This window comes from Aspergillus thermomutatus (genome assembly GCF_002237265.1).
Source record: "Aspergillus thermomutatus strain HMR AF 39 chromosome Unknown NODE_325, whole genome shotgun sequence".
Classification (NCBI taxonomy): Eukaryota; Fungi; Ascomycota; class Eurotiomycetes; order Eurotiales; family Aspergillaceae; genus Aspergillus; species Aspergillus thermomutatus.
Genome location: NW_020798375.1, coordinates 1 through 26,435, shown reverse-complemented (window position 1 = coordinate 26,435; position 26,435 = coordinate 1). Strand labels below are relative to the sequence as shown.

The 26,435-nt window shown below is 48.0% G+C and overlaps 6 protein-coding genes across 6 annotated transcripts; 2 read left to right on the top strand and 4 right to left on the bottom strand.

Annotated features, from left to right (window-relative positions):
* Nucleotides 1-317: 317 nt before the first annotated feature.
* Nucleotides 318-2,027, bottom strand: CDV56_103494 (uncharacterized protein; the record flags this gene model as incomplete). Its single annotated transcript, XM_026757113.1, has 1 exon — nucleotides 318-2,027. One exon carries the CDS (start codon nucleotides 2,025-2,027, stop codon nucleotides 318-320), a length of 1,710 nt encoding a protein of 569 aa, XP_026610349.1.
* Nucleotides 2,028-3,653: 1,626 nt separating this feature from the next.
* Nucleotides 3,654-4,826, bottom strand: CDV56_103195 (uncharacterized protein; the record flags this gene model as incomplete). Its single annotated transcript, XM_026756814.1, has 2 exons — nucleotides 3,654-4,357; nucleotides 4,406-4,826. The coding sequence occupies 2 exons, from the start codon at nucleotides 4,824-4,826 to the stop codon at nucleotides 3,654-3,656; spliced, it is 1,125 nt and encodes a 374-aa protein (XP_026610348.1).
* Nucleotides 4,827-12,563: 7,737 nt separating this feature from the next.
* CDV56_101822 (isocitrate lyase/PEP mutase family protein) lies at nucleotides 12,564-15,516 on the top strand (the record flags this gene model as incomplete). Its single annotated transcript, XM_026755441.1, has 7 exons — nucleotides 12,564-12,649; nucleotides 12,709-13,051; nucleotides 13,136-13,349; nucleotides 13,626-13,808; nucleotides 14,477-14,775; nucleotides 14,847-15,170; nucleotides 15,241-15,516. The coding sequence occupies 7 exons, from the start codon at nucleotides 12,564-12,566 to the stop codon at nucleotides 15,514-15,516; spliced, it is 1,725 nt and encodes a 574-aa protein (XP_026610347.1).
* A 413-nt stretch (nucleotides 15,517-15,929) lies between these two features.
* CDV56_101568 (uncharacterized protein) lies at nucleotides 15,930-17,387 on the top strand (the record flags this gene model as incomplete). Its single annotated transcript, XM_026755187.1, has 1 exon — nucleotides 15,930-17,387. One exon carries the CDS (start codon nucleotides 15,930-15,932, stop codon nucleotides 17,385-17,387), a length of 1,458 nt encoding a protein of 485 aa, XP_026610346.1.
* A 320-nt stretch (nucleotides 17,388-17,707) lies between these two features.
* On the bottom strand, nucleotides 17,708-19,726 carry CDV56_101223 (IlvD/Edd family dehydratase; the record flags this gene model as incomplete). The annotated part of the gene is made up of 3 exons (XM_026754842.1): nucleotides 17,708-18,923; nucleotides 18,971-19,125; nucleotides 19,172-19,726. The coding sequence occupies 3 exons, from the start codon at nucleotides 19,724-19,726 to the stop codon at nucleotides 17,708-17,710; spliced, it is 1,926 nt and encodes a 641-aa protein (XP_026610345.1).
* Nucleotides 19,727-20,019: 293 nt separating this feature from the next.
* Nucleotides 20,020-21,277, bottom strand: ADH1_1 (zinc-dependent alcohol dehydrogenase; the record flags this gene model as incomplete). Its single annotated transcript, XM_026754607.1, has 3 exons — nucleotides 20,020-20,108; nucleotides 20,180-20,567; nucleotides 20,627-21,277. 3 exons carry the CDS (start codon nucleotides 21,275-21,277, stop codon nucleotides 20,020-20,022), a joined length of 1,128 nt encoding a protein of 375 aa, XP_026610344.1.
* Nucleotides 21,278-26,435: the final 5,158 nt, after the last annotated feature.

Here is a 26,435-nt window from a genome sequence, read left to right as displayed (position 1 = left end):
GCGAGAATCTCTGGGCAATATGGAACCGAGACTACCCCCGTCAAAGCTACACCTCATTAGCGATATGATACCAAGCGAGTCACTAACTCGTTCTCAAATGGCTAAGGCAGCAGAATGCAGCGAACAGACGATCAAAAATATCCGCAGGAGCTTGCGACTGTTCGGACAAAATCGCCTCTATCGCTGCTGCGACCCTAGCCTGTTGTGAGACTTAGCAAGCAATGGTACGGTATAGCGAACTACGGCCTACAACTCGGTAACGTTACGTAGAGAATGCGAGGACCTGTTAAATCGACGCCGAAAATGACCGCTTCAGGTTAACCACCGGCATATCTAGCAGTACATATCGGGCCAAGCACCGTCTTATCCCAGCATGTTCCGGCGTGCCGCACCTGACCGGCCTCTAGTTGAGTCTTATCCCCCCACCACATCCGGCCACCCTGGTCCGTCCTCCAATCATCGACGAGATCTACAAGAGTCGGCAGATGCCCCAGCGCGGCAGGCTGACAGCCTCTCGGTCGCCTGAGAGCCAGGTATGTCGCGAAAGTGGCCACGAGGACGGCTAGTATGGCGTATATAATCAACCGCGAGTATACCATATCAAACTGGAATCCGTGTTTGAACGACAGGTCTTCGACATGAGTGGAGAGGTCTTCGACAGGAGTGGAGGGGAATGATTCGATGTCTTTGGAGGCTTCCATGATAACGGAAGGGATCAGGCTCTGACCAATTATCCAATGCAGCACCGCTTTGGCTATGAATAGAACGGCGTTCTCCCAACTCGATACAGCTGCACGGAATGGATTCGTGGCCAACTGTGTCCCTGGGGCCTCTCTTGTTTCACTGTAAGCTTGTCGCCAAATGCCTTCATCTCTGGACAAGTTGACGAGCAGCTCCAAACAGTGCAATGCAACGGTCTGACTAGCCTGGATAAGACAGACAAAGAGAACGCAAAGTACAGCCTCGGCACCGTACGAGAACGTTGCGGAATTGGGATTGTGGTCATTCGCATATGGGGACAAAGACAGCGTCACATAGTTCCGAGAGCACGCCCAATCTATTTTATTCCATTTAAATCCAACTCTCCAGCATAAAGGTTCAAAGCCCTGGCCAGCAGCACTGGCGTTGCCGATGGACTTGGAGACAGTGGCGATGGCGATAGGCCACGCGATGGCCAGAAGAGCCAGTGACCACAGTAAAGCGAGAGTATATCGCACCATGCCCTGTAATTGGAACATATTTCCTTGTCGATCCATAGGATATGTCTCTTGGCTTGACATTTGTCTCTGGTGAACTGATAGCATACATCTCCCGGGACGGTGAGCGAGGTCACCATTCTGCATCACGGCCGACGCGGTGTTGAGCGGGTTGGAGCTCCAGGTCGGTATCAACTTGTAGCTGGACACTAGGCACCATACGGCGATGACGGCCTGACCGGCGAGACCTAGACCCAAGGCTACTAGAGCTGTGGCGTTAATAAATAATGGAAATTGGTCTTCATTCTCAGATAGCACAACAGTTTGGTCAGACAGCAGCAGAACGGATGAAGAGGCGTATGATAGCATCAGGCAAGTTAGGGCCACTAGGTTGATGTACCATTTGTTCGGGCCGAATCTTTTGGAGCTGGTGAAGAGACGGATATTGGTGTTGAACTCCAGGCGTTCCTCGCGATACAATGCCCAACGTAACGAGACGGAATGCACAAACATCATACCATCAGTGCAGAGTGCTAGTATGACGTTGATCGCTAGGGCCATGGCTTCTCTTCCAGAAGTAGAGATAGAGGCCGAAGCGCCGAGTGTTGCCTGGTTGGTTCTGAGGAGGTAAACACCGGATATCAAGCAAAGAAGGGAGAGAATCACGCCCGTCGATACAGCGGCAATGCATCCAGATCTTGTAGCGCTCGCCGTGTCAAAATCTGGCCCATCTTCCTCATCCTGGTGTAGTGATTGCTCGACGAATGGCTGCTTTTGCTCTTCCGAAAATTCCTCTTCCCTGAGTCTGGAACGTGGTTTCGGTCGGTCCATGTCGAACGTCGAATGGACCGACTAATAGGTTCGTGAGTTCGGCTGGGCAACTCGTCCCCAGGAAACGGCCCTATTAATACGCTTGGAGGGGTTGTGAGCCCCTGCACGCTAGCGTCAGGGCAGTGCACACTACCTTGATGTCCAGCCACATTGTGCCGCACTTGCAGATGCACGTCCCCAACATCCCCACCTTGCGCGCCGATCCATAACCCAAATTTGGGGGCCAATCTGGGCACGGTCCCCTCGCGACGCAAAACGGCACAAACCGGTGAACATGCAAGACAAGATACGAAAAAAATCCGTCTGCTGCATTTAGCCGTAAGAATGCGGCGAGGACGAGGATGTTAGGCAAGCGAAAGAGTCTCACGACATTTAGTCCCTTATTTAACTTCAAGCCAAACTAGAAGAGACAAACCTAACCCCCGGGAGGAAATTCACAGGTCCTTGCTTTACAACTTATATGTCACAGAGCCGTAGCAAGTTGTAATACTTAGGTCTGCCCCGTCTCTCAACTTACCTCGCCAAAGAATGAGAGAAAGATACTAGCCGACGCTGGCTATTTATATCATTCCTGGCTCCACGCCGACTACGCATCTGTGACAGCGGGGTTTGCGGGCAAAACCCAAATTGGGATAGTTGGCGTTGTGAGGTGAACCCTGTACGACGCTTGCCTAGGTACAGTGAAAGTCAAAAGCAGATTCCTCCATGTACAGTGACGCCGCAAAAGTTTTAACACCCCCTTGATTACTCATATTCTGCCGGTCAAAAAGTGACAACAATTCAACCCCCAGTTGCCTGCTCTCCTTATAAAATATTTAACTCTCATGGGTTAAATGAAACCTGCCGCCCGAATAAGCACTCTCTTAAGCAAATATACCCAAAAAGCAAGCTAATATTAGTGCGTTCTTGGGTTTATAATAGGCAGTGTGGAGAGCAGTCCGTGTGAGGGTGTTAAAACATTTGCTGTGTCACTGTACACACGCGAATTATTTCCCAAACCATAATATAACACTAATTTAATCTATATTTGGAAAAGTCGTAAAATACTGTTGGACTGTGGCTTATATTTACACACGATTGAAGCCCTGAGATCTGCTTCAGCTTACATGGCCAGTACCAGCACACGCCACGAACGAATAGAAGCGGCAGTAGAGAGCTGGAACCATGGAAAAATACAAACGAGAACCATATTGACCTACCAGGGTTAGTCCTCTACAGCAGCGGCACAGCCTTCATGTAAGAGGTAGATTAAGACAAAGGCTGTGGATGAAAAGGAAGAAAGTGAGGACGGCGGGTGGTGGATCAAGCCAGATCGCCCAGGTCTCCCTCCACCACGTCGAGAACCCTGCCTAGAACATTCTGTAGAGATTTACAGTATTGTACAAGCACCTGAAATCCAATATGTTACAAGACACGATACGGTCAAGCAGGGGTTGTACCTGGAGTAACCCAATACAGATTAGCGTAGTTTCGGGTACGGGCCGAGAAACAAAACATGTATCTCCATGGGGGAATCTGTTTTCGACTCTCACTGTAACTGAATGCATCCTATCGCACCTAGTCCTACCATACAGCACGAGAGCTATTCTACCGCCCGCCCCTTTCCTTCATGAATGACCGGTACCGCTAGCCTAATAATTTCTTGACTGGAAGACAGTCACGGCGAGGCACAGGATGGTCCTCCCCGACTGTTGGCAATTCCGCCAGTGTCGGAGGCAAATAGGTCTGTCTTTCCTCCACTTGTAGCCCAGAGCAGTAAGCCGTTGAATGGGTATCCTGAAGTGGTGCTGTATACCTTGGAGTTTTAATGACCACATTTGGACTGGTGTAGTGGCTCTGGCGGGTTCTTTTCCTTGGAGGATTATATGATTTGACCGGTTGCAGACGCGCCGCTTTTGCTTGCATTGCTGGATACGGCCGATATATGCCAAACTCCCTTTCGTACTCATGTTCCATTTTACTGCATGTCAAGGTACAGTGAGCCTCCAGCCAGTCCAACAGGCGGTTCTCTTCTTCAGCAGACCACTTCCGGCTCCCTGGTTGGGGCGATCTCCTTGTCACAGGCCCTGCTGGATCGTGCACAGGTGTGTGGACTCGAGGACGTTGAGCTGTGCTCGCACCATCTTCAGACTCCGTTGGGAGAGGCACACTGGGGAGCGGGTTGACGCCCGCTGGGCCTGATCCCAAAATATTCCCTGTCGAAGGAGTGTTGAGGGTGCCGCTGTGTGACTGGGTATCTGTTGAAGCATAGTTGAGAAGCATAGCTAGTCTGTTCCTTAGGGCCTGCAGCAACTTATCATTTTGTTCGATGACTGTAAACTTTTCATTAGCTGGTTTTGGAAGCGAAATCAAGAACAGTAGACGCATGCCGGTCGTACCTTGCATAGCGCATTGATTCCACTCTGATATATTGGTGATGCTAGATTCGACTGCAGTTTGCTCGGTCCATCTATCCTTCGCATCCAGGGGATCCATGAGTACTTGGGGAATGCCGGAACGGAGCATAGTTAGGTCGGCCTCCGATAGCTGAACCGTGACTCCTCGGACTTGAATGGATGACATGCCATTATCATCATTTTCGAGCTGGCCATTTTTGAACTCAAGGATAATCTCGGTCCACGTGAGCATCATGTCGTGCCCTCCATTTCCACGCTCACCCACTGACGGTTGGTGCTGGCTGAATAGCCTCCCTATTCTTTCCTCCATTATTCTGCTTACCATCGGCGCTCCGAGATAGTTTGCGATGCTTTCGCCCTGTTCAAGGACATCTTGATACTTCCAAGACAGCTGTCGTACCATGACAGCAGTCTGAGTGTGACAGCAGCCGTACTGTGAATGCCAGGCTTGGCCCCGAGCTAGCGCTGCTCCACCGGCGTCATGGTCATGTTCTCAAGCATCTGGGACGTGAAGTCTGGACGCTACCGTCGGACGTCTTCATCCATCCGATCATCACCATTGGCTTGCATGGCTAAGCACATGCGCTTGCCCTCAGCCGCTGGAGACGCTCTCTTAGAGTTTATCGTCAGACTCCCGAGTCCCTCTTCTGAAGATATTAAATTAGATGCCTCGGGTCAAAGACTGAAATCAGAGTGAACTATGGCTGTGGCGCCAGAATACTTTCGTGGACATGCAAAGATATCACTCTATCACCTGGAGTTTCATTCTCCGCTCGCTCCGAGCCATGCAACTCTATTTCAGCAGTAATCAACAATGATACTCTGGAACAAGCGATCATACAGTCAGGTACTACTGGTGAACTTTTGAGAAGTGAAACAGAAACCCCTCTCCTCATTCTTCCCGACGGCTACCGTCTTAAATGCTTATATGGCAGGCATCGGGTGGAGGCTGCAAAGGAGGTGTTGTCTCAGAGTGATAGCTGGTGGTCAGTTACCTTATATCATAACAGTAAGTCGCGGCTTGGAAATCTGGGACTCTTTACTCTCCGCTAATTAAGATGCAGGCATTCCAGAGGATTTACAGCGCCAGCTTTGCGTCCATTGAGATGGTGAATTTGGCTATGGAGATATTTATCGCAACTTACGCCACTGCAAGCTCATAAGCAATGCTGAACTGGCTTTTTGGTTGTCAAAATTATCAAAGCACAGCCAGCAGGACCTGGTCAGCATGAAGAAGAGGTACCCTATAGTACTGAGTGCCCTAGACAAGCTGCTGCCATTTCCCGGTCTTTGGGCAGATTTTAGCTTCGCATTCCTTCGACGGCTGACAGAAATCGGGTGTCCCAGCGTGAGTGTGTGAAAAGCCCGACCACATAGATCCTCTTACTCATTGGGGTGCAGGAAATTACGGGATACCTCAATGAAATTTACTGTATCTGGTCTACACTGTTTGAAGGCATGACTGAGCTAGTCAACTTACTGTCTGTCCGCCGGGTTGAAAATCTCATGCCTCAGCAGTCCAGTACAGACCGTACTGGGATCCTCGATGCGATGGAATATGGCACGCTGTTTCCCCACGTGGTAGGCAGCGAAACCCGAGAGACCCTTCTCAATAGGCTTTTAGGTATTCATGGTCGAATACTATCTCTCCACTCTCTAGTGCAAGACTCATTGCTCTGGCACCCTTGCGCACAAGCCCTCAAACAGTTAGTTCCAGGGCGCTGCAAGGATCTGCGCCATGCCTCTTCCCCAGTTTCATGGCGATGGCGCAGAGTGGCCGATCCAAATCGCAGAAAATGCGGTTGAATCTCTTCAAGCCGGCTTAGGGGATTCATCTCAACCAGCAATAGCAGCTTATGTGCAGCTTTAGCTTTTTGCTATTCGCTATATCGAAAGTCTGACGCACACCAACCTCGCAGGATCTAGTGATGAGCGGGACAGCGAAACGCACTCATTTCGACCAACGCGGAGGGAATCTAACCACCAACTTGGTATACTAGCAAGACAGCTAGGGTTCAAATCTCGTCAGATCGATGCCCTTTGTAGGCAGTTTGAACTTAAACCCAATGCCAGAGCTTACCTAATCGGTCGACGTCCGCAGGCTCACTACAAATACACTGGCCAGTGGGATCATGTCGCCTCGAGAAAAATAGTCCAGCTTCTTGACTATCCCAAAGCGAAATCAAGATCCGATTACGAAGTAGTGGTCCCACAGACCGCCACCAACGGCTCTGGAAAGATCAAGCGGTGCGGTTTACCGTCCTTGAAATCATATCTCAAAGATCGGGAATTGATATATATCCCCCATATCTACAGTCCGGACCAGCGTGAGGGAGAAAACTTAACCTCATTCGCAATATTGAGGGATATGGCATTCGCCTTCTTCGGCCGGAACCTTTTTCCAGGGGGAGTATTAGGCTGTGGCAACATCCACGATGTATCCAAATCCGCATATCCAAATCCGCATATCCGTGGATATGGATGTAATCTGATATTTACATATCCGCAATGATATGATATGGATAGTAAATGGTATCCGCAGTGTGGATTTAGATATTTTGCGGATAGGCAAACAATATAAACATGGCTAAATCCATTACTACATAATTTATGCATGTTTTGTTTGTAATTTATCGTTCTAGGGGTGTATAGAAAAGTCACCTTTCAGAATCCAAGTATCAAGGTATAGAGTCGTAGTATAGACTATAGGACAAATTGCAGAAAAGGAGATACTACTTGAAAGTCTTCTATTAGGCTATGTGACTATGGTTTGATAATTTTATAATCCTTGAACCCTCTTGGAGCCTTCCGAGATCTCTTAGATCCGCGCGTCAGTATGTCATTCTGGGGTAAGGGATCAGGTTACAGGTCAGGTGGACCTTGAAAAAGATGAGGTGGACGCCCCACCTGTCTTGGCACTCCCAACCTCCCAGGTCAACATTTAAATACTGTAATGCATACCATGAAATTCGTTTTCAATTTCTCCTCCGCAATTATCTGCACATTGATTTAAACTCAAAACCACTTATTAACTGATTAGTTACTGCGTCTGTAATTGGTTACAGTCCACCTTGGCAACGGGACGCGTCCAGGTGACCTGTGTACTCGGTAAGGGATGTTCAGTCTTGTCATCTAACTTATGACACTGCTCTACTAACTGTCCTTCTCTTTGGCCCCCTTCCCTAGTTCCTGTACATTGTTGCTTACTCAGTCGATCTTATGTTTCAGTCTGAATATTACTAGCATCATCTTCTTCATCATCACTAACAGGCTCAAAATCCGCCTGTAGCTGAAGAGGAGCTCTTTCCTCCTCTATAGCAGCAACCTCACTAGCTGGAAGATACTCTTCCATTAGTTCTAGCTGCTCTTGTTCAAGCTTAAACTTTGATGTACACATCCACATCATTAAGTCTTTGATCATGCAAGATTTAAGATGGCCGCAGCGATAGTGACAGATATCACGAGCAGAGTTAAAAAGACGTTTGACACCAGCCCCACTAGCTGGGATGGCAAGAACATCCCAAGCAAGTCTAGATAGTGCTGGGAACTCGTGCTCATGCTCTTTCCAGAAGGCCCTTGGTGATATATTAACTGTGCCTGTTATCTAACGTCAGTAATAAGTCATGGAGTTATTAATCACTACTAACCACTCTCAAGATATTTTGTAAGCTCGTCATTATCCCTGTTTGATCAAGAGCAGTGAGATCTAATTCCCTGCTGTAAGGCCCTGCTTGAAACTAGCATTTTAATCTGAGATAGGTTTCCAGATGATAATTAAGTGCTTAGTGGTGTTGATAGATTAGCAAGCTGCTTGGTGTACTGCTCAAGATAGTTAATAAGACTCTTATAATACCATTCACGCCAGCCACCCTCCCACTCTCTTGTGGAAAAGAATTAAAGCTTATTTAAAGGGGTAATAATTATGCTAATTACAAAGATATCACTATGCATCTTATCAGTCTCTTTATAATAGAATAAGAGCTTAGCCTTTGCTGCTTTGAGTGCATGGAGCATTATCTTTTTCTAAGAAACCCTTTTGCGTTGAAGTTGGCGTATGAACTTCTCGAGATAGTCAAAGAGATTATTATAGATACCAAGGATAAGATGAATAGTGACCTCCTTTGTTATAGAGAGCGCAGTGGTGTAATCAAAGAAAGGTTAGGTAATCCAGAGCAGATACTCAATTTAGCGCCATTCTTCCTTATTAAGCTTAAACTAGAGATATTGATGCATTGTACAGTATTCATTAAAGACAGACTATAGTTGCTTAGCTCGGCAAAGCATTAAGTAGGTGGAATTCCAGCAAGTACAGACATCCTGGCAGGGAACAAGCTTTGGCTCTGTAGTTTGAAGACTCAGAAATGCCTCTTTTCACTGTGGACTTGCATTAATGAAGGTAGCAAGTCTTTAAACCTTTCTTATTATTAGTAAAATAAGAGTTTTATATAATAGTATTATACCTTATTTAGTGTATCCACAATTCCACTTAAATCACTCTTTTTCTGGAGAGATTGCATACTTTAATCGGACCATTCCCTTTCTATAGAATTATTGACTGGGTTTACTTTCATCTTTCCAAGCAGTTAATTTAAACTAAGCTGAATAACATGGGCGATGCATGGGATTCAGATAATCATAGCATTACTACCAAGATCCTGTGACTGGATTGACTCCTATAATCTCACCATCATAGTATTATTGTTTGATGCATTATCAGTAGTAATTAATAATATGTAGTTGGTGATCTCATGCTCTTAGAGGACTTCCAAGATAACTGAGCTTAGATTACTTCCATTATGCATACTATGAAGAGGTTTAAACCCAAGAAGAATCTCATAATAGTTCCATTCTTGGTCAATAAAGTAGCCAGTGATTACTATAAATGCCTGGTTAAAAGGTGATGTCCAGCAGTCAAGTGCAATTAAAAGCTTCCCATTTAGTGGAAGCTTCTGGAGTAGACTTGCTTGTTTTTCTTTAACATTTTTCTCTAGATATCATTAAAGGGTCCTGCTAGAGGGGAGTTTTGGCTTTGATGGTGCAAGTCATATAATATCAATAAACTCATCAAGCTTGCGATGCTCACTAAATTAAAAGGGAAGACGCCTAACAGTAACCATATTAAGTAGCTTCTCCATGAAAAGCTCTTGACTATATAGCCTTTAAGGAGAACGCTGAGGCTAAATAAGGGTAATGTGAGCATACTTAATGAACTATACCAGGGCCTTATACTAACTGAGTCTTGGATAAGCTGGTCTATACCCTTCTGCTATTTAGGCACGGTACGCTAACAGGCAGCTCCTTTAAGGTGCGCTTTCATTGGAGATAACCCTGCTCAGCAATGACCTAGGTGAACAAGAACATTGCAGCAGTGTCTACACATAACCTTAGGCTGGCCAGTTTTTTCATCTGCAACCTGATGAAATTGCTCCCAATATAATGAGCTCTTTTTCCCATCCCAGTGGATTGTATCCTGTAACTCCTTCTTTAATCCAAAGTCTGTCTGTAGCCACCATCTTACAAAGTCATCCTTTGACATATCAGAGTAAAGGATCCAATGTTTGCGAAAGTTAGGCCCAACACGTGTGAGGGTCTCAGGAAGGCGGGGCCGTGGTAGTGGGAAAATGAAGTCTGAGTCTGATGTGGAGATGATAGTATGCTAACTTGTAGCGGGCAAGGCCCGCTGTATGCTCGAGCCTATCGGCACTCGCGAGCTGCCTTAGGCACCAATCTTTTCTTGTTCGGCCGTTGCGGCCCTAGTTAGAACCCCTTAGCGATTTCTTACCGTCCAACCCTAGGTCATAGGTTGACCGGCTTCTAGCCCGTGGCAATTCTAGTCTAATTATACTCTTAGTATGGTTTCAGTCTTTTAGGTGAAGTTATTACATACTAATATATTTATGGATAATAAATATATATTTAGCATAGTTATCTAGACTACTACTAGTCTCCACTAGCTCTGCTATCTTATATTTACATACTTCTTTATCCTAACTATACCTATGTCAGTTATTTTATTAAAATAGAATAGGAAGGGGAGTTAGTAGCTTATATATTTCTATAACCATCTTGAATTAGGGTGTTAAGGCCCACTTTTCAAATAATTTAAAATTATCCAGGGTAGTACAGATTGGACTTTTAAGGTTAATCTTATCTACTGCCTAAACATTCTCTTCATGCTTATTACTGGCAGAAGAAGACTTAGCAGGCTTATTTATAATGACAGACCCAGTTAAAGAATATTCATTGCAGATAAGCTTCACCAATAACTACTTTAGTTCACCCATGTTGGGACCTGGTTAGGAATGGTTCTGGAAGACTAGAGTGTTTGGAGGTTCCCTGTTGGTAAGATTAAGCAACACATTTTCAAAGAGATGCTTCAAGTCCTCCATGGTAGCTTGACGTGTAGCCGAGCCCATCATTGGGCTATCTGGCGGCGTCAAGCCTTGGGAACAGAGAGAGGAAGACGCCTTTACAGTCTTCAATGCCATGTTGTGCAGCTGAGCGACTGGCAGATATTGGTGCGGTATGAGAAGCTGGTATGAGGTAGTTTAAGAAACTGGAACACTGATGATAAACCGAAAGGTCGATCAGAGCCTGAGGAATTGCTTCTTTATATATTCTGTAGCTCTAATCACCAATACCTGCATCTCATCTTTCTTATATACTGCGTACAAAGGACTGCAGCAGACTGCGTGAAATTGGATGCATATCTAGGAGAGTTGATTGTGCTTGCAGCAAGCTAATCCAATTGATTCTTAGCGTCAGCCAGAATCAATTGCACAGTCACTCAACAGTGAGATATTCTAGAATTCAATTTGCGGATCAAAGTAGAATGTCCTGGAATTGCTTTTTCGTAGCGATTCCCAGATATTCCCGTCCCTCGTCCCCATGATCTCGTCCCGTCCTGTCCCATTCTACGATATCCGGCTCAATTTCTGTCAAACACTTTCACGATATATCTCAGAATGCAGAGGACATTCAAGAGTGATATTCCAATTCCTTACTGGAACCATTCAGTCTACATCAAAAGCATTCTCACATCGCGGCGCAATCATGTCTTGATGCACGCTCAGGCATGGCCTTGCTTCATACCACCATTACAGTCTTCAGGGTAACGTTGTTCGGCTCTTCCGACTTTATGAACTATCCAGGACCTGAGATCCCTTCCCAATGATAAGTGTTGTGTCTTCTCAAATCAATAAGGGGTGATCTAATTCACAAACCTACCAAAGTCAGGTTTTAGGTCATAAGGTGGGGAGCGGGGCTACACATTAGGTCTCTGTAGCGACCCGAAATTTTCCTACCAACTGATTCATTCAGTCCGGCATCACCATGCTCGGGAGGTGGATGCGAGGGAAGACGCAGAATGGTGTAGAAAGATTAAACGAGACGAGACAGGACGGGACAGGATGAGGGTAAATAAAGGGGAGCGGGGCGGGACCGGACGGGACCGGATGGGACGGGGCAAAACGAGACAGGACAAGAAGACGTGGCGAAAGGAATTGGTCTTGAACCTGCCACGCACATGACTTGATGAATGAAAACGACAGGGGAAAAGCAGTGTTTTACTCATCAGCCAGGCCGATGTTGCATCCAGACTAGCATGCAAAACCACAAGCTGCTGGCCACGTCGGCAGGGTACTTGCAGTCCATTTCCTAAATCGGACGCTCTCAGTCGGGGGATGGCCCTTTTTGCTGGGTATGCGGCTCCGGTCTTTCAGTGAGAGGACCATGACAGCCTCGCGCTAATGCACGAGATTTCACATCGGTTCTGTGCTATGATCCCGTGATAATTGACAGCTTTGACCCTCACCATGCAGGAGACAAGCTGCTCTGAAAACTTTCATTAGAGTGGCTCTTTTGCTAGTCAAAGGAATCATCTATTATCCGGGAACATGACCCAATAGTCTTCCGAATTTCAGCACGACGAGGAAGCTGCAGGTGTCGTAGCTGCCAGCATAAACAAATAGGTTAAGCGTTAAGAGTACGAGGGCTTTACGCTGCTCATTCTTGAAGGCTGATGACCGCCGAATGAATACTTAAAGACCACCTTCCGCTTCCTTTGTTCAGAGAATCCCATTCTCTCTCTATCAGCTGCTGCATCCACAGCCAGTAACTTCTTCTAAAGCTCATTTCCATCATGGCAGTCGCTGTCACGGCCCCAATTGTTATACCTGGCCTTCATGTTCCTCCTACCATTAAGGACCTTCTCCAGTCATCACGAGCGTATGTTAACCTTGGTGACTTGTGATTAGACTGGCCGTGCGCTAACCATACCGAAACAGTTACAATCTTCTACCGGACGATGGAGACCAGCCACAGGTGCAGCAGAATCACCTTCAGGAGCTTGCCAGTCTCTTTACGCGTTTCAATGTGCAGAAAAAATTCGGACTCCACCTCATCCACGGACACTTCCAGATCGAGGAAGACAAAATCATGCTTGGGACGTCCCTCAAATCCGTGCGGGGATGCTGGACCCAGCCCACTAGTATCGCAGATATCAACCCGGCAGAGATCCATGGCCACATCTTCAAGCTAACAGCCAGCGGCGAGATGCAAGCCTACAAGTATCACCAAGGACCAACAGCTAGTTTGGATGACGTCGATCCCGTGTTCTTCCAGGAACTAGTTAGATACCTTTAAGCCCATCACCTGGTTGATCTCCTCGGGCTTCAAGTCCTTACTAATGATGTGCCGGCGATGATGAGTGAGTTTGTCCTCGCGGATAACGGGACCGTCATGTTGGATGAAAGAGATGTGAAAAACCGTGGGACACCTTTCCGCATCACTGGGTTTTTTCTTGAAGAGCCAGGCATGACTGAGTTCAAGGACGGAGAGACCCATGCACCAACTGTCAGAGGTACCCACCAAGTCTTTACCAACAACAAGATCGAAACGGAGAACCAGCTTATGGCTATCCTCCGAAGTAAGAACATTATCTTTTGAGTGTATCTTTTACCTAGACATAGTATCGAGATAGTTCAATATCGGGGGGATGTTTTTGCTAAAGTAGTTTCCTTTCGCCCACTAGATTGACGAAGTATCAATGTGTACGCTCAGAGTTTACTGTCAATACATAGAAATACCTGCATCCGCACATGACATCCTACCACCCTGCCTGCCTTGCAACGCATCATAAGCAGGCTCACGAAAGAGGAGCCCACTCGCCAATATCTTTCGAATATGCAAGACTACCTGATAGAGAAATCGCACGAAAGATTCGGGGATCGGAACGATGTGCATGAAGATTCTCTGCACAAAGGTACAACCACTGAAGAAGAGGATGAACTGGAGTATGAAGTCGAACGGGTCCTGGAGTCGAGGCTGGGTAATGGGGAACTCCAATACTGCCTCAAGTGGGTTGACTACGGTGATGATCCTGATGGTATGACGCAGGTAACTGCAAAAATGCTCTGAGTTTACTAGAAGACTTACACGATCAACATCCTGATCAGCCGGGCCCTCCGAAACATCTCGAACTGGCTATGGTGCGAACAGGAAGACAAGATACCGGAGGACCATGAGGACGACAACCGTGTGGTCCAATTCTCACCCTACGTGGAGGATAAATAGCTATACTCGGATACCACATCTTAGACACTGCAGGGGAAAGGACAATAGTGGCGATTATTCAAGCTGTAATCCGAATTATGTCTGATTGTCCCTCAAGGATTTCGTGAATTCCCTGAACTGACTTCGCATTCCCGGACACTCCCGGCGTTCCGCAGTAAATATTGTGCAGAAATGAGGCAGAGATGACGTATTTTCAGATGTTTCATCTGCTTATCAATACCCCAGAACGAGAACAATAAATCGCTTAAAGATCTAGCTTCTGGCTTAGACTAACTGGAAGAATCAGCATAAACGCAGCTCTGCAAACATCATCCTCAAGGTGGCTACGGCAGTCCAAAGGTGAAACAAAAATAGCCGCGTGTATTGGAAAATGACCAGCATCCAAAAGGAGAGTCCTACGAGGCGTCTTCGGGAAGCCCTGAAGGGAAGTAAGTTTTGCATTAAACGTCGGCCATCCCAGATTTTCATCACGCAATCTAGGGAAGTGCCTAATCGGCCCTGGGGTTTTCGACGGGATCTCTACGCACGTGGCAAGCTCTGTAGGGTTTGACTTCTTGTATCTTGCCGGCAGCGGATCGACGGGTTCATATTGCGGGGAGCCAGATCTCTCGATTATGACACAGACCGAGTTCTGCAAACTAGGCGAGATGATAGCATCACACACGCATCTTCCTGTAATTGCCCATGCTGATACGGGTTTTGGGGGCCCACTCAACATTGCTCGCGCAGTGCGAATGAATGAACATGCGGGTATCGCGGGGCTGCATATTGAGGACCAAGTATGGAAAGATCAATCATATCTGTGAAAGAGGTAATTGTCACTCTGGACAACACAGATCCATTTTTACAGGTCTTTCCCAAGCGATGTGGACAACTTCAAGGAAAAGATGTAGTAGATGAGGAAGTTTTCATCGAGCGCATTCGCAGCGCCGTTGAAGGCCGCCAGGATCCTGATTTTGTCATCATTGCACGCACTGATGCCAGACAAGCCAAAAGATTTGGTGGCCCCAATGCCGGACACGAGGCATTTGAGGAAGGCGTGAAGCGACTCAAGGCAGCTGTGGCTGCTGGCGCCGATATGGTGTTCATGGAATCTCCTCGGACAGAGGACGAGTGCAAAACGCTTTTAAAGGAAATGGGGGATGTACCAGTACTGATCAATGTACTTCCTAATGTATGTCAGCCGAAAGAACAGTCCACTGATGCTGGCCACTCAAGCTGGCTTTGATCCCTTCGCCAAATAGGGCCTCATGCCTAATTTCAAGACGTCTGACTGTCAGAGCTTGGGTTTCAGAGCCGCGATATATCCATACACTGGGTTCATTCCGGCCATGCTTGCCATGCAGCGCTCCTACATTGCACTGAAAGAAACTGGTACGGACCTTGAATCTTGCGAGGGCAAGACAATCAAGGATTTCTTCAACCAGGTCGGTCTGGCAAAGGCATGGGACTTTGACTCTAGGATAAGTGATTTCAGTTATAAATATACCGGCCAAAAGGGAGAACAACATGAGGGTTGACGCAGAGACGTATACTATTTCTTTTTATCTAAAGAAAATCAAATATGTTGGTGTTCAAGGGGCCAGAATAGATTGAACTATATCGTAAGATGGAAAACAGCCATCTTATCCTTTTTCCCTGGATTTCAATCTGGACTTAGTCCATCTGATTTCTAACAGTGAACAACAGTACCAGTCAGTATATATATAGATTACCACTAATCAATCGGATCTCACATTTCCAATGCGCTTCTTAATCTTAAGATAGAATTCATTTGAAAAGACAACCACGTCATTTGGGAATGGAAATGACGCAACACCGGAGCCAAGGATATCGAGGACAAACAGAAGACTCTCATAGCATCAGTAATATCTGTAGCATTTATGTAAATGCTTTATCTTATGACAGACAATTCCTAACCCGCCTACTAACAATGGCTACATCGTCATCATCCGTATCCTCACAAATCCAGCCCGTGATAGTCGTTGGTTCCGGCCTCGCTGGATTATCCGCAGCAACTCAGCTCGTCTCGCACCATATCCCGGTCAACATGCTCGAGAGTGCCATCAAGCCCGGCGGGCACGCCATCAAGGCTACGTCCGGGATCAACGGCGCCCCGACGAGGTTTCAGCCGGTCAAGGACGACCGGGAGTTCTTCAACGACACGGTCAAATCGGCCGGGAGTGTCCTCATCCATGCGGCAGCCAACGACCGCTCGCAGCGTGAACGGCTGATTTCCACCCTCACTGAATCGTCTGCCGCTGCGGTGCACTGGCTGGCTGACGAGAAAGACATCGATCTCAGCAAGGTCACCCAGTTAGGCGGGCATACGCATCCACGGACGCATCGGGGAGCTGGGCAGAGCGCGCCCCCTGGAAAGTCGATTGTCAGCACGCTTCTGAACTCCCTCAATGGGAATTCGTTTTTCCAACTTCGGACGAGTTCCAGAGTCACGAAGGTGGTGCGTGAAGGTGATCGAGTCACTGGAGTTGAGTACACGCGCGAAGAAGAGGATAACAACAAGAGCGACATGCTTCATGGTCCGGTGGTCTTCGCCAGTGGCGGGTTTGCAGGCGACACGCACGGAATGCTGGCCAAGTATCGTCCTGACTTGGCCGGCCTGCCGACGACAAACGAGCCGCGGAAGGGGTCGCATCCGCTTCTGGAGGAGATAGGAGCTGCGCTGGTGGATATGGATCGCGTGCAGGTCCACCCGACGGGATTTCTGGATCCGAACGACCGTTCGGCGGTGGTGAAGCTCCTGGCGCCTGAAGCACTCCGAGGCGAAGGCGGGGTCTTGCTATCGAGGGATGGAAGCCGTTTCGTCAACGAGCTGGACACGAGAGAGCATATCGCTAACGTGATCATGCATTCCGTGTGTCCAATGGAGACGACGACGCTGCGCCAGTGGGATGTCACTCTTGTTCTCGACGAGGGCGCCGCAGCATCAGCATCTTCTCATATGCAGTTTTACCTCTCGAAGGGCCTGATCCGCAAGACAATAGTTGGCGAGCTCGGCCCGTCCGCGCTAAGAACCCTCCAGGCATATGCGGATGCTGTTTCGGGCCGCAAGCAGGACACATTCGGCCGCACTTCCTTTGGCCGTTGGGCTCTGATGGATGTAGCGCCGGACTCCATCGTCTATGCCGGGAAGGTCACGCCCGTCGTGCACTTCACTATGGGCGGAGTTAGAATCAACGAGCGCAGCGAGGTGCTGGATGGTCGAGGCGTCCCTATCAAGGGTCTCTGGGCTACGGGCGAAGTTTCGGGGGGTGTGCATGGTCAAAATCGCCTTTCCGGGTCGTCGCTGCTGGAGTGTGTCGTGTTTGGGAGGATCGCGGGGGACGAGGCCGCGGCGTTTCATAAGAAATATTATACGCATTCACCTTAACTCGTAGTCTGTATTCGGTACACTGTTGAATCGTTCTTAGTAGACAGTTTTGACAGATTTCCCAGTTGATACGTTGGAGACGAGGAAGATTCTCTCCGAGTCCCAGCGAAGAAAAGAGCATTTAATTATTTTCGAACAAAAGGTAACTTAGGTAAGACCTAGCTCGAGAATGGAATTTCATCCAAATGATGGTTCTACATCAACTACTTGGTAAGAGATAATGATTGGGTATCTGCCCCGGCTTTGCATATTGCCTGCAACTGTAGGTACAAATACAAATTCATGACAGCTCCCCATCCCACTTCTAAACTGCTATAGGATCAATGACTGTGTCTCGGTGTGGGCCATTTCTGGGCAACTCGCTGATATTTACAAGCATCTCGCAATACCATCCCCTCGCTCAATTGCTCCGTCTCCTTCCTAAAAAGCTCCTGCCATGGGGTCTGGCTATCGGGAATAGCATACCCTCCTTTTGCATCCAGCTCGGCCTTGCGTTTCTTCAGCTCTTCCTCCGAAACCAGGATATCAATGCGACGACTATTCAGATCGACTCGGATCTCGTCCCCATCTCGTAGGAGGGCGAGGTTACCACCGGCCGCAGCTTCCGGACTCGCATGCAAGATGGATGATGAGTTGGAAGTACCGGACTGTCTTCCATCACCGATACACGGTAGCGATTGGACGTTCTGATGCAGGAGATGGCTAGGAGGATGCATATTCACCACTTCTGCAGCGCCGGGATAAGCAAGAGGACCGGTCCCACGCATGATAAGGATTTTCCTCTCATCAATGGGGGTGGAGGGGTCCATGAGACGCTGGTTATAATCTTCCGGGCCATCGAATACAATGACCGCTCCCTCGAATGCGTTTCGATCCTCTGGTTTCTCGAGGAATTTATGTCTGAATTCACGAGATATGAGGTATGCTTTCATAACGGCCGAGTGAAATAGACTGCCGGTAACATGTATAAAACCAGCATCCTGAATGATTGGTTCATTATATGCCCGGATCGTTTTACGATCCCAGGAATATTTTCCTTGGACGTTCTCAGCTACCGTGTGACCATTGCATGTGAGAATATCTCCATGTAGTTTCCCAGCATCGAGCAGTTCTGCCATCACGGCAGGAAGACCACCGGCACGGAAATATTCCTCGCCTAAGAGTTCACCGGCTGGTTGGATATTGACCAGCAGCGGGATATGAAACCCTAGACGGTCCCAATCCTCCATTTCAAGTGTTATACCGCTATGCTTTGCAATAGCATTGAGATGAATCACAGCATTTGCACTGCCTCCAATAGCAGTATTTACCACAATGGCATTCTCAAAGGCCTGGCGGGTTAGAATATCACTTGGCTTTCTGTCAGAACGCACCATTTCAACAATCTGCAGGCCTGTCTTGTAGGCGCAATGTCCTCGCTCACGATAGGGAGCTGGAATAGCAGCAGATCCTGGAAGTGCCATGCCGAGTGCTTCTGCAAGTGCATTCATGGTCGAGGCAGTCCCCATCGTATTACAATGCCCAACTGACGGGGTTCTAGACTCCCATTAGTGATCAAGACTTGCTTCAGCGATGGTACATACCCTGCGGATACATAATTGATGAAGCCTTCTTCATTGATTTGACCCGTAGCGTAGAGCTCGCGGGCCTTCCAGACAACCGATCCTGCTCCGACTCGATGATCTCTCACGTAACCGTTCACCATGGGACCGACATTAAGACACATCGCTGGAATGTTCTAGAGGACATTAGCAGAAAAAAGAAAAAAGGACAGTGACACTGACCACAGTAACAGCGGCCATCAAACAGGCCGGAGTGGTCTTATCGCACCCCGTCAGAAGCACCACCCCGTCTAACGGATAGCCATATAGGACCTCGACAAGACTCAAATATGCCAGATTCCTATCCAAACCCGCTGTGGGTCTCTTCCCAGTTTCCTGGATCGGATGTGTTGGAAATTCAAAGGCGATCCCTCCTGCAGTCCGAATCCCCTCTTGAACCCGTTTGGCCAGTTCCAAATGATGCCGATTGCAAGGCGCTAAGTCAGACCCTGTCTGCGCAATCCCGATGATGGGGCGGTCGGAGGACGTCAATTCCTCGATCGTCAGTCCGTAGTTGAGATATCGTTCGACGTAAAGGGCGGTCATATCGGGGCTTTTCTCATCATTGAACCACTTGGCGGATCGCAATGAAGAAGAACGACCATTATGTTTCAGCGACGCCAGAGACCTTTCGAGTTCCTGAACTCGCTTTCGAGCAGAGACTAGCTCGGCCTGGCAGTCTTCGATGTCGACGGGTGTGTGGGAGCATTTGTCGCATGATGATGTTGGAGACTCCATGTTTCAGCTAGTGGTAAATGTTCGAGTAGATTGGGGAATGCAAACGCCCGTTTGGATGAATTCCCGACAGCTGAAATGTGCTTGTGATGCTCTGATCAAGGAATGACGCCACAGATCGATCTTGATGCTCCTCTTCACGCACCGATGACGTCCCATATACGACAATATTGCACTTAGATCTACTGCAGGAACATATCGATTCTATCAGTCTCGGAGTCATATGCACTCAGGAAATAAAGGAAGCGATGCATGAATTGGCTATCTCGAACTATCTAGCCTCGTTGTCTGCTCATTCAGAAGATGTGGCTCAATGTCGTTCTTGGTGAAGAAGCAAAAGGACGAGCCTGTTGCATGGTAGGCTCGTAACATATCACTCCGGCATCTGGAGAATGTAACGGCCAGCGACCTTCGATTCTTCTTTTGTTTTTTAATATCTCGGAATCAGCCTCTTACACGTCCCAATAATGAGGTGGCGGACAAACCAACCCATCAGCTGGTACACATGTCCCAGGTCCTTCAGCGGCAGGATCTTGAAAGGCGCCTTAATCTGGCCCCGTGCAAAAAAGTCGATCGCCTCAGCCGCATCCTGCCTGTTGCCGACATAGCTGCCTTTGATAGTAATCATGCGACTAACGGTGCCGAAAATGGGCGCTTTGAGGTACGCGTTGGGCGGCAGACCGATGGCCACGATGGTGCCCCGAGACCGCACATAGCTGGTGGCCTGCTGGAAGGGCTTCTCGGAGGCGGCCACCAGGAGGACAGCGTGGGGGCCGAGCCCGTCTGGGGTGGCCACTTGCACATCATGGGCGAGGTCTTTGGACTCGGTGAAGTCGATGTAGGCCTAGAAATGATGGCAGTCTGTTAGCCTATCCCCACTCCTGTACGGTGAGTCAAGCACACTTCAGCTCCCAGCTCGTCACACAATGCTCTCTTCTCCTCCCCAATGTCGATGGCGATGACTCTCATGCCCATAGCCCTTGCATACTGTTGGGCTAGAGATCCCAGCCCGCCTCCAGCACCGACAATGGCGACCAATTGGCCCGGTCTGGCACCGGACTCCTTAAGACCCTTATAGACAGTAAGACCGGCACATAGGATGGGAGAAACAGCGTCAAGAGGCACATTCTTGGGGAGCTTAGAGATATGCGCAGCCTTGGCAATACAGTATTGCTGAAAGGTCCCATCAACAGTACATCCCGACATCAAGGCTTTCGGACACAGCGGCTCATCGGCATTTTGACAAAACTCACACGACAGGCATGAGCCATTGATCCATTTGATGCCTGCATGGTCGCCAATGTCGATTTCCGTCGCCAGATCACCCTTCGCTACGACCATACCGGCACCCTCGTGCCCACCGACAAGAGGGAGCTTCATCTGAATCGGCAAGTCGCCTTTCATAGCACTCAGATCGGTATGGCACACGCTCGAGTACTTGATCTTCACGAGGACTTCGTCCGGACCTGGTTTCCGGACCGGAATCTGCTTGTAGATAACGGGGCCGCCTGTTTGCTCAAGAACCTGAGCCCATTGGGTGTCTGGGATTTCCATGATGAGATTCAACTGGCAATGGCAGCGTAGAAAATATTAATACCGACGAAGGGGATTGAGTAAAAGTAAACAGAATGTCCAAAAAAAACCTTGCATCATACGTCCAGTTCAACTTTCAGACCGTGACGCAACAGTTAACTCATCTTTTCATCATTCAACTCGAATGAATGGCGTGCTGTACGGCTGTTGATGATATGATTTCGTGACGATATTTGATTAGGAATAGGATATGTTGGCGATGATAGCCAGGGGAAAATGGAGCTATGGTGATGCTTGATAAATTGATTCATGGATGAAGCTATCTGAGCTGAAGGAAGTAAGCAGATAAGTTGCTAAGCAAGATCATGTGGGTTTGGTGGGCCTTAGGCTCCCAACAGTATATTTTGGTGAGCACGATATATAAGCAGCTAAGAAAGTTCTTCATTTCACCCCGCTCTCTTCGTGCTTATTAGATAGCCAATGCAATATCTGCAGTTCGATCTCCCTCACACGAATCTAAGCACTACACTGCTGTAACCACACCGTGACCCATGGACGGTGTATCTCCACTACCTAATCAATTCTCACAGCCCATCTAAGACTTCCAGCAAGTCAAACTATAGTAAGATACCGTCGAGCTAGACCCGTTGGTGTATGGGACATCCCCTCGAACAGCGAGAGCGGCACCAGTACAGCCCGGGTAAAAATGACTGTAATGGACTGTGAGTTCAAGCATCACCAGATACTAAGATCTCAAAATGATTTTCAGGGCTGGGGGGAAAGAAATGGAAAAACTCACTGAAAAGCAAGGCACACATAGCCTGGATCGATCTTGAGAGACGCAAAATCTCGTCAGGCAAGATACCCAAGAACAAGAGAACAAGCAAACCTTTCATCTGGGGAACGACTTCACATGTATCGAGCATGTGGACAAGAGTTTCCGGTACCAGTGATTGGAGACGGCGGCCTCTCTGGACAAGTTGTTTGCTTTATCCCCTTCGGTGACGCCATCGGTTCTCACTTGCATCTAGGTTGCTGGACAGGGCACGGGCAGGCGTGAAACTTGCGGGAATGAAACACTTGGAAACAGGCTTAGATGGGAGGGATGGTTCGTGGGGACAGTAGGAAGTGATTTTGAGACGAGTGTGTAGGTTATGGAAGGGAGTGGAAGGTGCAGATCCATTTGGGGTTGTGGAGGAAGGTTTGATGGAGTGTTTGGGAGAGGCCTGTTGTAGGACACCTGACGGTCCATTCTGACAAATATAGTTGCAGAGAAACTGAACGGGAAATGTGATGTGCCTAAGACAATCTTTGCCGCTCATTTCTATGTCTGCTAACATGTATAATCTTAGGACTGCCGTGGATGAAGCATCAAGGTGTGAGAATCGACTCGCAGGGCCCCCACCTGATATTCAGTTCAGGACTGGTGGTCACCAGCACCGATCAGGCGCCACAGCTAGACCTGAGAGAGATATCAGCGGCCGCGTTTGGCATGTGGAACCAGAGGAAGAGAAAGAAGGGGGGTGTCGAAGTCTTTGCAGCGAGCTTAAGGGACATTGAGAAGGCCCTGCAACAGAAGACATATACAGATCCTTGTGTCAAGCTACCAGCCCACTATCACCAATTCCTAGATGTTTTCGACCGGAACCGTGCCGATCAGTTACCGCCCCTGCGTGGACCGCAGGTTGACCACCAAATAGAGTTACTTGACCACGACGAGAAAGGGAACAAGGTCGAACCGCCTTGGGGACTGTTATTCAACTCATCAGGGGAAGAATTGCTGGTCTTACGCAAAATATTGACAGAGCTTATGGACAAGAGCTTTATCCGCGTTAGCAATTCACCCGCTGCTGCACCGGTACTATTTGTTTGGAAGCCTGGTGGCGGACTACGATTCTGTTATGACTACTGTGCACTAAATAAGATCACCAAGAAGGACTGTTACCCATTACCACTTATTCATGAGATGCTGGAACGGATCGGGAAGGCCTGCTGGTTCACGAAACTTGATGTCATCGCTGCATTCCATAAGATCAGGATCGCTGAAGGGGATGAATGGAAGACTGCATTCAGAACTCGCTTTAGGCTGTTTAAGTGGCTTATCACACCTTTTGGCCTTGCAAACGCTCCTAGCACATTCTAATGATATATCAACTGGACCTTGCGAGACTTTCTTGATGAATTTGTATCAGCATATCTTGACAACATACTAATATTCTCCTCTGGCTCACTGAAGGAGCATCATAAGCACGTCCAAAAAGTTCTCCATCAGCTTAAGGATGCGGGCCTGCAGCTGGACATTGATAAATATGAGTTCGAAGTTACCAGCACTAAGTACCTTAGTTTTATCATTAAGGCGGGGAAGGGCATTCGCATGGATCCTAAGAAGGTTAAGGCAATTATGGACTGGGAAGTCCCACGCACCATCAAGGGCGTTCGATCATTTTTAGGCTTCGCTAATTTCTACCGTCGATTCATTCATAACTTTTCAGAGATAGTCGCCCCATTAACTGACCTTACTAAGAAGGATAAGGCATTCTCATGGACTGATGATGCAGACAAGGCTTTCCGAATGCTCAAGGAGCTCTTCACCACTGCTCCAATCTTGGTGCAATTTAACCCAGATCGTGAGACAGTTGTTGAGGCTGATTCATCTGGCTAGGCCACTGGTGGTGTGTTGTCCCAATACAGTGATGATGGAATGCTACGGCCTTGCGCGTACTTCTCAAGAAAAAACACGCCAGCTGAGTGTAACTACGAGATCCATGATAAGGAGCTCTTGGCTATTATCTGTTGTCTGCGAGAATGGGAGTCAGAGCTAAGTAGTGTACGGCATTTCAAGATTATTACAGACCACAAAAACCTGCGGTATTTCACTACGCAGCGTTGTTTGAGCGAGCAGCAGATGCGCTGGGCTGACATACTAAGCCAGTACAACTTCACACTGCAATATCGACCAGGGAAGCTTGCCAGTCGACCAGATGCCCTGTCTCGACGAGAACAAGACATGCCAGCTAAGGGTGACGATCGCTTAGAATTCCGGGATGTATGCCTATTAAACCCGGATGCATTCATTAGTAATGCTGTGTTTGTGGCCCTAGTAACAGCTAATACCCTAGGAAATAAGTCTAAAGAGCAACCACTGGAACAGTAATGGGAAGCTGCTAAAGCTGCTGATGAAGTGCTTAAAGAGTTAAAACAAGCCGTTCAGGATGGCCTTCGCCGATTTCCAGCCCGCTTGAAAGTGAACACGTCAATTACTAAATGTGAACTCAATGCAAAAGGCCAGCTACTCTTTCACAGCCGGCGCTGGGCCCCTGAGAGCGAGCCATTAAGGACTCAATTAATACAGGAAGTACATGACTCTATACTTAGCGGCCATCCTGGAAGAGACATGACATATGCGATTCTCGCCCGGAGCGTATATTGGCCCAGGATGTCTGATGCTGTACGGCAGTTTGTTAGGAATTGCGATAAATGCGGAGCTAATACAGTCTGGAGAGACCGTCAGCAAGGCCTATTAAAGCCTTTACCAATTCCAGAATGCAAGTGGCGAGAAATGTCGATTGATTTCATTGAGAAACTGCCTCTATCAGGTGGTTGCACCAATCTGATGGTTATTGTGGACCGCTTAGGGAAGGGGATAATACTTAAGCTACTGGAAAAGCTTGACACTGACTATGTCGCCCGCCAGTTTATCAAATACTTTATTAGCCACCATGGAATACCTTCAGCAATCACATCAGACTGTGGGAACCAATTTGTAAACAATCTTTGGAGTCAAATCTGCAAACTACTGGGAATCAAACATCAATTATCAACTGCTTACCACCCGGAAACTAACGGCCAGACTGAGCGTTCCAATTCAACAATAGAAGCCTATCTCTGCATGTTCTGTGACTGGGGTCAAAGCAACTGGGCATTCCTTGCCCCAATGGCACAGCTTGCAATTAATGGCCGCGATTCGGCTTCAACAGGGATCAGCCCATTCTTCCTGGACCATGGTTATAATGTGGAACCGCTGCAGCTGGATGAAGGGATTCACAATATTCCTAACACTCGCTCAATGCGTCAAAAAGGCGAAAACATTGTTGCTAAACTCAAGGGAGCCTTAGAGATTACACAAGTGGCTTTGGCCTCTGCTCAACAGCGCCAGGAAGAAGCTGCAAATCATCACTGACAAGAAGCAACGGCATACCGACATGGTGATAGGGTGTGGCTTGACCTTCGGAACATCAGGACAGACCGCCCGAGTAAGAAACTTAATGCTCGTCATGCCAAGTACACAGTCCTTGAGAGAGTTGGCTCACACGCTTACCGTTTAAACACGCCTGCTGGCATCCATAACGTCTTTCACACAATGTTGCTACGGCCTGCGGCGGATGATCCCTTCCCAAGCCAGCGCAAGGATGATTATCAGCCCCCTGCTATTTTGAACAAAGGCTCCGAAGAATACCATGTGGAACGCATAACTGGTGAACAGATGGTACGCCGCGGCCGTGGTCAGCGCAAACAATACCACATCAAATGGACTGGATATGCCCGCGAGACCTGGACTAATGCCGAACTACTCCAAGATGTAGCTGCCTTAGACGACTGGGAGGCCCTCCAACAGACGCTAACTACCACCTACGTTGCGCCGAGCCCAGAGAGGGGAGGGGGGTAATGTAACAGGCGATGCCCGATAGGCGCATGTTGCGGCTATCGCGCCACAACTTGACTCCAACCGCGAAGCCTAATTAGTGCCCGATGATTGTTATAACGACTTGCTTTCACCCAATCTTCCACTTTTCCTTTCTTCCTTCCTCAGCGATATCTTTTGTACGCTAGTCTTATATAGATTTAGCAACACGGGACAGAGCCCGTTTCAATACTCTATCTATAGATAGTAACTCTCTTCTATAATATAGGCCTACCCTTAGTAGTAGCAGCCCTAGAGAAAGCTAAGGTCTACTTTATACTCTATCTATAGATAGTAGATAACTCCTACCCCCTTATTAGCTATATTAAACCCTCTATAATCATTAAGGGATGTGGCATAGACACCTACTATGTCATGGGTTGACCCCATGACACGCACCGCATTGTGTATGCGGCTGTGGTCACGTGGTTCCCTGTTAGTCCGCCGCCCTGTCACCTTAGCACGACGACAGCCTGTATCTAGTTTTCTCTCTTTAGC